Below are 10,777 nucleotides of genomic sequence, written 5' to 3' on the forward strand. Positions count from 1 at the left end.
AGTGAGTAGGAAATCTTAAAATGAATGTGTAGTAATAGCATGGTAGAAGTTATGAGGACACTAAGAAAGGAGGCTCATCCTTGTGATTGTTAGACTAAGGACCTGTACCCTACATCATGTTGCTACCTCACTGTAATGGGGAAAAAAAAAAAAACAAAAACAATTCACTGGAGGTAACATTTTTTAGTCACACCATAATTTTGATGAGGAGATATAGTTTCAACATATGAGCTCCCTTCTCCAAGATCCACTGCATCTCAATGTCTACACTAATGGAAATATAAGTGTAGACCTGTTAGCAGGTCATTTTTCATCTCATTAGTTCCTTCAACATGGCAATGGAAAACAATTAGTGCCTTCAGAATAATCAGGAAAAATGAAAAGCTTTCTTATAATAATACCCTATTTTCAAATATTCAGAAAGCCAACAATGGCTGCTTTGATTTTGCAATTACATCTTATACATGTCTTGAACATGAACCAAACATTCCAAGCAGAAATTTCACAGAAATGGTAGCAACTGATTCATGTTATTTCTCTTATATGATTAAGAGACTTGATTTTTATAAAATTTAAGGAATAAATAATAAGTTTAACTGAATGTATTGAGTTTAATTTGAGATTGAGGCTGTGTTAAAAAAAAATGATATATAGCATAGTGAAGGGGAGGGAATTGCTTATATATCCACAGGGAGTTAGTGGAAAGATAAAGACCACTTTTCTTTACAGAGATAGGAAACATCTGGAATTCTTTTGGCCTGTGGATAACGTAAAATAGCTGCAAAGAGCATGGAAGCTGGCATCATATAAAGGTTCATTACTGGAGACTGCTACTTAATATCTTAATGATTTGGTGTAATTAATTGAACAGTTCTTGCTTCAATTTCCTCATATGTAAAATGAGTATAAGAACAGTAACTACTTATTCATTGGGTTGTTATGGAACTTTTGTGCAAATAAATTACTTGTTAAAGTGCCAGGAATCAAATATGCTCTCATTAAATACCATCTGACTTGTAAATAATACCCTAATCTGCAAAGCATTTAAAAGATTAATCCTGAAATAAAACCACTATGACCTCTGTCATGCCTCAATTTATCAATCTACAATGTTAAAAAAGTTATCAATCTTTAATATTAATCTCTGTATTGTTTCAGATAGATAATACTCTGTACTCTGAACTCACCTCATCTTCATGGAAAATCAGAGCAATGTGACTGAATTTGTCTTCTTGGGGATGTGGAAGAATAAGCAAATAGAGCTACTGTTCTGTTTCTTGTTTCTGCTCTGTTACTTGGCAATCTTAATGGGGAACTTCATCATCTTACACACAATCACCTGCAGTCATCTAATCAAACAGCCGATGTACTACCTCCTCTGCCACCTCTCCCTCATGGACCTCTCCTTCACCACGACTGTGGTTCCCCGGCTAATTAGAGACTTAGCTTCAGAAAGAAAAATCATTTATTTTAATGACTGCATGACCCAGCTCTTCAGCTTCCACTTGCTGGGAAGTGCAGAAGTATTAATCTTGGTGTCCATGGCTTTTGACCGCTATGTTGCCATTGTCAAGCCCCTGCACTACATGGTCATCATGAACCGGCAGAGGTGCAACATGCTTATTGTCGTGGCCTGGAGTGTGGGCTTTTGGCATTCTACTACTCTACTGCTCATGGTCCTCCATTTACCGTTCTGTGGCCCTAATCAGATCAATCACTACATGTGTGATGTGAATCCTCTTTTGAAACTGGTCTGCAAAGATATTCACATTGTTAATATCTTAGCTATAGTCAATTCAGGGATTGTGTTGATTGTAGTTTTTCTGGTCTTGGTGGCTTCTTACATAAACATATTGTACCATCTTAGGACACACTCCTCTGCAGGGAGACGCAAAGCTCTCTCAACCTGTAGCTCTCACATAATGGTTGTAGTTTTGTTTTTTGTGCCCTGTATCTATACCTATACTTCACCTGCTGGTAGTGAGAACAAGGATAAGGAAATCTCTGTGTTTTACACTGTGATTTCTCCCATGTTAAATCCTCTCATTTATTCCCTGAGAAATGTGGAGATGAAAAATGCCATGCAGAAGGTATGGTCTCATATGGAACATTCAAAATGAAAATCAATAAACTGATATCCATGCATTTCCAATCTTATATTTTTGGGATAGCTATCATGAAAGACATTGTAGAAAGTATTTAGTCTTTGACAGTTGTAGTAAATGATCTCTGAATTTACATAAGCCAAAAAAAATCAAATTACTTTTATTCACAAAGCAATCTCACCTGAGAGGGCCCAACAAGTTACTGGTATAACCTTTTGGATTTAAAGTAAGCCAGAAATAATTTCTAAAGTAAAATGTTAATCCAAAAATTCATATGGAAACTATTTTCCTTGGGGTAAAATCAAGCCTTCTCACATTTTAATCAGAAATCTTCCCAAATTGGTCCAAATCTACCTTGCTAATCTTAGAACCCACTACAGTGGACGAAAGTATGGTTTTACACGATGATAATAGGTTTTCCATTCAAGGTGACATGGTTCAAATACTGTCAATATTTAATCTTTGGTCTTGGGAACTTGCTTAATTTTGGTGAGTTTCAATTTTTGAACTACCAATAAAAACAGGGTAATTTTATGTTTTGTGACGATGTAAGACTGTGTGGGCTAAGACACAATATTTTAGCATGGTATGTGGCATAATAGAAATTGATGTTAAAGTCTCTTCCTATTACCCCTTTTTCATTTGCTTTCCTTTGCTAGGATGATGTAACAGCTACACTGGACATTATATTCTTCAATCTTGCTTCACAATCTCTTACACTTCTGGGTTTATTTATGCTCCTTCCTCTGCTAAACATATCTCTTCCTCTAAACTGATGGTCCATGTCTTACCTATGATTCACACTCCCTCATGTACCTTATTATTCAGCATTATTTTGAAGAACCATCAACACACAAAGTTATTTCTTTTTTCTCACCTGTTCTTACTTTGCGATTTATATATAAGTTCATCCTATTTCAAATTATACAGTAGTGTTTATTCTTTATGTAGTATGTTTTCCCAATTTGGCTGAGTTATATATTATATGCTAGATCTCTTTTATGTTTGTTTGTTTCTTTCTTTTTCTTAGCAATGTTGCAGGCAGAAAATAAGATATAAATAAATGCTGACTTAATTGAATTCAAAGATACAGGCTCTTTTTTTTTGCAACAATTCTCACATATACAGAATATCCTTTACACCAATTAATCTATGCATTAAAATGAAAAAATGTGATATTTGAAATGCCAAAAATTATAGTATAGCCATAAGTATCTGTCAAGTATATGATGGAATCTTACACCATCAGCACCTATGATATCTTTTCATTTATTTTCTGCATCATGGGGGCCACTACTTGTTCTCATATGTCATAAGCCTCATAACCCAGTCTCATCCTTGTGCATTGGTTCCCATTTTTCGAGACATTTCTCTGTATCCAGGCACTTGACTCTTCTCAACAGAATTACTGCATTACTTTCACACAGCAAATTTCTGATTGAGTTATTCCTGCCTTGAAGTCAGTGGGAGGTCCAGAAGAAACAGTGACAATAATGTTCCTCTTTAGTGCCAGGAACTCCTCTTTTGATATTTCAATTCTGGGTGCTTTTCATACATACAGCAAAGCATTTATTTTCCCCTCACAGCCATGGAATCCTCTGGAATATTAAGGGAAAAACCTTCCATCCATTCCAATTGAATAAATTCTGACTAGTTAATTATTCATAGCCCAGTTTGATTTAGTTTAATATAGTATTTCTTACTGGAAGTATGTGGATTTTTTAGTAAAGAAAGCTGTCCTTGGGAGTGTGGGACTGTGTGTCTGTGCGTATGGCATGGGAGGACTTGAGGTGGGATCAGGTGAATGACCATCCCAGCAGAGAAAATTTTATTCTACAGAAGCCTCTTATTATCATTTTTAAAGGGTCAACTAGTTTTATTGACAGAATATATAATGAAAGTATATATTAATTCCATACCCAAAACCAATTGTTCTAATATTAACACTCTATTTAGCAGTAGTTCTTTCTGACATTCATTTTCTAGACCTGAGCACAATTTTAATGATGTTCTGCATAAACAGTTGTCAAATGAATGTATAGAATAATTTGATCAATACTTTTGCTAACCATGTGGATGTGAAGCAGAGTAATTCAGAAAAAATTTGGATCCAAAATTTATAATTAAAAAATTTTGCCCATTAAGATATGATTTTTTGGATTTAAAATATTAAAGTCCACTATACCAAATTTTAAAGGAATCACTTAACTCAGCTAATAAACACTCACAATGCACAGGCCCATTATGTAAGCCCTAAGGTATTCAGAAATCACCAGACCTGAAGATGATTAGAAATAATGAGTGGTGCTTAAGGGAAGATTGGAGGCCAAAGTAGGTTGTAAGTGACACAGTTCTATGTGACTCTCTGCCTGGGTCACTCTCCTCCTTGGCATCACTCCTTTATTCATACTTGCATCTATCTCTACACTTCTGTTGAGTATGCTATATTAATATTCTCTTAAAGATCTTGAAAGACCTATGATTATTGTCACAATATAGCCTAGATATTTCAAATTGATCTTATTTTCAATAATTATTTTCTTTATATAAACCATAACTTTCTCAGAATTTGATTTCACTAAATGTCTCTTGGAGTATTTTTTTCATCTGAAAATGCACCAAAGAGTCTTATTTTACTTCTGTCCTAGTTTTTTTATTGTAAAATGAGCTATCATCTGAATTGTGTACACTGTCAGGAAAATTGGACTAGTAGCTGTTTTTTCTTGCCCTCTTTATTCAAGGAATTTGGAGTATATCAGATGAATAAACAGGGTCTTTATACTAGGCTCACAATTTAGTTCAACTCATATAATATTACTGACTAGCATACATGCTCACTTAAAAGGGCCATGATGTGCAGGGTGCATTATGGAAATGAGTTTAAAAATTGGGGTCAGAAAGAACTCTTTACCATAGTCTAGTGATCATGAACATAAATCACAAAAGTTCCATTTTAATTCTTTGCATATATAATTCTAAATGTGCCATATTTGATTGTATAGTTGATTCCATTACTAGGATTTCAGAGAATTTATGTACCATCCCCAGAATTGTGAGGCAATATGGCTAAGTAGAGGTTGTATCTAGCTCTTCTACTTTGAAGTTCAATTTTTATTCTCTGTGCTGCATTGTTTCTGGTAATAGCAGCAGTTCTGTCTGTGGTAATAACTGAGTTATTGAAACACAGTGTTTGCTTCTCTCATCAGCTAGGGCCACCTTTTGATCAGGTGGTAGAGAGAGAGATTGGTGATTTTCTGTCTTACGTTTTCACTGTGGTCCTGCCAGAGTGTTCTTGTTGAGGAGTGAGGGTATGCTCTGAGTTCACTTTTTTCCCAAATGGATGAAAGAAGTTTGGAAAGTCCAGTGACCTACTTCCAGTCTCTAAATATCCTCAAAATCTAGCAATGGTTCTACACCTTCTGATGCATATGACTTTGAGACTGGATTCTCAATTTCTTTTAGCATTCTATTCCCCAAACTTTTTAACTCTTTTTTGCATTGCTTTCCTTACACTTATTTATTTTCACCTCCCTAATATTGAAAACTATGTGACAAATTTATGATATAAAATGAGTAAGTTGATTCCACTGTACCACAATTACACCTAAAACATAAGAATAGGCTGGACATGATACTTTATTTAAACCTATTTCCTTTTTTCCCAATGCTGAAAATTTTTACCAGGTCAAGGCTTTCTTGATGGCTCCATTTTTCATAGAAAAATATTATTAAATGCACCTCCTTAAGCCCCCATTAAATATACTTCTCTCAGGTACTTCCTCTAATTCATCTAGCTTAACAAACTATAATTTAATTAATCTGTAGATTAAAAAATCTGTAGAGATTTACACGTGAGCATCTTTGGTTCCATTGCAAATGGGCTTGTAGAGTGTTATTTCCAGTTTTCCTCACATGTCCAATTTGTAAGTTTCTGGTTCCATGTGCCTCATCCAAGAGGATGCATGTTAGAAAGAACACTGAAGTTATTGTTTTGGTGCCTGAAACTTAAATGGATATGAAATCTCATTTTAAGTCCAAAGGTAACACATTTCTTACTCTTTGAGCTTAATTTGCTCATCTCTAGGTCAATGCAATCCCAAACAACATGGAAAGGGGGATAAATTGTTATAAATTTATAAACTGATTTTGACATTTATATGGAAATGCAATGGTTCTAGATTAGATCCCATACTTTCAAATAGAGCAAATTTGGATAATTTATACTACATGATATCAAGGTATACTATAAGGCTATGGTGACCAAAATGCTTTGCTATTTAATAAATATAGGCAAATAGTCAACAGAACAGACTAGAAACATAGTAGTAGAACTGCACATCTATGCTCAACTAATCTAAACAAATTTCTGTATGTAATTCAGTAGAAAAAGAATAGTTTTTTCAACAAATGGTGATGGAACAATTGGACATTCATAGGGGCAAAAAATGAAATTTGTTCTATACCTCATACATTGCAGAAAATTAATTAAAAATGAAGTTTATACATATATTTAAAGTAGAAAATTATAAAAGATTTACAATAGCAAAAAGGGATATACATATTTCTGACTTTGAATTAGGTAAAAAAAAAAGTCCTTAAACACAATACCAAAGGTATGATCCTTAAAAGATAAAGATAAAGAAAAAGATAAATTGGAGCTCATTCAAATTTAAACTTTTGCAGTACAAGTTGAGATGACCAGAAATGAATTCAGGATCAAGTTGATGTTTCACATTGCACACAAGCAACCTGCATACATTTCTAGGGAGTATACAGGTGTGTGTGTTTGCAGAGGGAGGAGAGTATAAGGTATGAACAGCTATCTCCTTCTGTATATTAATACATGTGACCTTGGGTGAAGAGTGGTCAACCTCAGGCATTACGGTTAAGTGGACAACTAGTCAAACACTAGATTCTTATAACCTTCTTTCAGAAGTGCTAGAATCCTCCATTCTCAGGTTCACTTAACTTTCAAAGCCAGCAGACAAGATTTAAACTTAGAATTAACCAAATCTCTCACTTAAAGAAAGACACAGAATCCTGTTCTGCTGCTTTCTAGCTGTTTAAGCTAGGTTTTAACCTCTAGGGGCTTCGGTGTCCTTGTCTGAATTATATAGCTCATAAAACTTATTAAAAAATATGCATTATTTTGATGATTAATTGATATAATGAACTTAAAGTGCTTGATATTTTCTTAATAAATTGTTATTATTATAATTATTTTTTCTAAGTAGGTTAATCTGAACCAGGTGGGTACTGTAAAGTCCTGAGTTCCTGAAATTTTAAATGTCTGAGACAACTTTAATGTATGGTTTTGTGCATGGAAGAGAGAGGGAAATTTGTACATGGAAGAGAGGGAAAAAATTTTGGTAAGTGCCTTGGTGCTGATCCTCTACGACCTGCACCAATCCAGTGACGGGTGAAAGAACCACATGGTTAACAGGATAAAGCATTGTTACTCTTGAGTCCCAATTTCCTATGACATTTTTATTATGTTCCTACTTAATGTTATGACCTTTAAACCTGATATGCATATGGAGAACAGTTTGTTCTTTTTTCTTTCTTATCTTTTGCACCCCATTCCCCAACAATCTACTTGAGCAATGTTAGTCCATGGCAATAAATAATTTGGTTCTGGTTGATTTTGCAGGTCACTGATTTTATTCATCTACCTCTACACACCTAGATTACTCTTGATCATGATACATATTGGATAGTAAATTCATATCTTTGTTTCTCCATCCTTCCTTATCTCAGATCTTCCTGGCAGGTAGGATAACACTATCCAGAACATATTATTTTGTCTTCTGTTCTTCAGAAAGCTTGATCAACACAGTGCAGACAGTGCCACCTTAACTGCACTGGATTCTATTATAGCATTTTAGGGCTTCCTGAGAAACAGTGCTTGAGCCAGACTAACTCAAAGTTGGTAATTTAATGCCTAGAGACATGAGGGACACTACTATGCACAGCTTCTTAGGGGCATTTAGCTAGGATCTGTTTAGACATGGCTCAGGTATTGAGTCCCTTTAAAACAACAGCAGGACTTATGCTGAAAGAAAATACAGGGAAAGACGCAGCAGGAACATTCCCAATCTGTCCTACCAATGGACTGGTTGAGATTCTAGAGAAAGAGGCAGGGCTATCAGTGAAAAAGCATTTATTAGAGCAACTTCATACTGAGAGTGGAAGCTACTTTCCAATGGATAGCAAGACTGGCAATGAGTTCACCATATTATGTCTGTATCTTCAGTAACTGCTCTACAGATTATATATGACTGAGAAACAAAAATCACCAAATGCCATGGGCTTGCATACAAGTTTTGGGAAAACACCTAATATGTGCTCTTTTCTCTAAAAATGATGTGCTCATGTTGGGCAGTGTTCAAGTCTGTAGCAGCCAAAACTCAGCATGCTTCCAGGGATTTATGGGGAGAGATGTTCAAAGAAAGGAGAAGGGATGGAGTCAATCTTTTGTCAGGTATGAGATGCAAAAGATATCAAGCAACTCACACTCTTGAATGTTCCTTAAATGACTCATTTTTCATTAGAGCCCATGGACAGGTTGGGGGTATAAGCTTGTAAACTGTTTTTCCCATTTTTAAGGAACATTAGAGACAGACCCTGCATCAACATTATATACAAGTGTCTAGAATAAGTCCAGTTGCCGCAATACCCACCAGGCTCATCAGCATTGTTTTCCATCAGCTAGCACAAGGTGGGAACCTAGACTTTATTTGAGACCATTATGAGTCATCACACATTTGATCTATGAGTTGCAATTGTTTTTGCAATTGAAATAAGGACTATTTACTTCAGCTACTTTATCTGGAATGTAGAGACTGCACTTAGTTTTTAATAAGGCATGTTTCCCCTTGTGCTGTGGTGAAAATATCCAGGGCTGTGTGGTTTTGTTTCATCATCCTGCACAGAGCTGCAGTTTCTGGATTTAGTGAAGAGGGGTGCTCAGTCTCATTGAGGTCCATGGTTATAAACTTGGGAGAGGTTCCTACCTTGAGCCTGATGATTGATGTCACTATCACCTTTTTGGGGGAACAAAAAACATATCAAATAACCCCACTAAGAAAATACATGCCTTCTCCAACTCCTCCTTCAAATAGGCTCACTTAAGGACACCAGCATTTTATTTGGTATCTTAGAGTGCATCCAGGGGAAGTCAAGAATACATCTCTCTATCCATCCAGGCTGTAGCCATGGACACATGTTTGTGCTGCATAACCAATCTGTCATTAGGTGAAATCCATTACATACTGGGGTATTGACTGCAATGAGGAGCAAAAACTGATATTTAGGGTAATGGTATAGGATCAATTTTCAGAATATATATAGCTTAGACATCTAGCATTAATTTGATCCTGGTCTTTGGTGTTTTTGTTGTTGATCTCAACATGGCCCTATATTATCCACCTGGAAGACATGTAAAGCTCTAGTGCCTCTTGTTATTGAGTGAGATGTAGTGGGCAGAGATTTGGGTTGCCCTTGGCTGCAAGTGGGGCAGTCCTGTCAGACTCTGACACTGTTCTCTCAGGAGACAAGCAAAACAGCCATTTGTGCTGGCCTCCAGGTTAGGCGACTACTTCTATGCCTCATTTCAGTGTATTCAGTGGGATATGTCTGTCTTACCAGTCATTTACACTGCCCAGGTCTTTGTGTCTCCATTCCTAGTAGGAAAATCAGGTGATGGGAGGCCACACGGGAGACTATGGCATTTGCCCCTGGGCTTTATAGAAGGTCCCAGATATATTACCATAGTTCAGACCCCCAAAAGGGACACCCATTTTGTAAGCTATATATTGGCTCCCTATTAGGTAATTTTAGGCAAAATTTTCCTATATGACATTTAAGGTGGCTCCTTAAGAGAGTGTCTACTCCCAGTACATTTGGAGGTACAGGGTTATGCACACACACATCTGTAGGATGGAGGGGCTTGCCTTGATTGAAGGAGGAGATGAGCCTTTTTCACCAGGATAGATGTCCATACTCCCATCAATATATGTCAGTGGATAAGAGACCTGGTGGGATTCCTGTATGGGGGTGCATTCTGCTCCCGTGTCTACTAGGAACAACACCTTTTGTTTATTTCATGGTTTCAGTGTATGGTTACCTCTTCACATGGGCCTCCCATCTCCCAGGATGGCCCTAGATCTTTGGAAAACATGGCTGTCCCCTGGGGAGAGATGATGTAGGGGTTGTCATTTTATTTTATGTCTCCTCCTCCTCAGGGGATGCAGCTGCTCCTAATCCTTGTCTATAGGGCCTTCTGGTGTATTATTTTGGTTTCAGCCCCTTCCAGAATTTTAGCAGAACAGCACTGGGGCTTTTTGTCAGTTTTCTCTCACACCATCCAAGCTTTCAACAGGCCCTGTCATATCTGTTTATAGGAAACCCTCTTAGCATTGGATTCAAGGGGAGCCAGTTTTTCTTTTCCCCATATTTCACTCCCCTTTTAGGCACTCCAGACCCTGGATGTCCTGATATCCATCTCTTTCTCTCTTATCTGAGCAAGGGATTTCCTGCATCATACACAGGGATACTGGCAAGAGGGTTTAAAATCTGGAGAATAGTACCTTCCAACTAGGAAATGCAACTTTTAATAATTTATTTCTCATGACTGCTATAAAAGTGGCATCCTCAGGCCAGAAGAGTGAGAT

The 10,777-nt window shown here is 36.6% G+C and overlaps 1 protein-coding gene across 1 annotated transcript; it reads left to right on the plus strand.

The window, feature by feature from the left end:
* Positions 1 to 1,196: 1,196 nt before the first annotated feature.
* On the plus strand, positions 1,197 to 2,120 carry LOC119535687 (olfactory receptor 4P4-like). The gene has a single exon (XM_037837995.1). The coding sequence runs from the start codon at positions 1,197 to 1,199 to the stop codon at positions 2,118 to 2,120; it is 924 nt and encodes a 307-aa protein (XP_037693923.1).
* Positions 2,121 to 10,777: the final 8,657 nt, after the last annotated feature.

The sequence above is a fragment of the Choloepus didactylus genome, chromosome 6 (genome assembly GCF_015220235.1).
Source record: "Choloepus didactylus isolate mChoDid1 chromosome 6, mChoDid1.pri, whole genome shotgun sequence".
NCBI lineage: Eukaryota > Metazoa > Chordata > Mammalia > Pilosa > Megalonychidae > Choloepus > Choloepus didactylus.

Excerpts from the sequence above, each read along its gene's own strand:
- LOC119535687 (XM_037837995.1), top strand. The coding sequence starts at position 1,197 with ATGGAAAATCAGAGCAATGTGACTGAATTTGTCTTCTTGGGGATGTGG.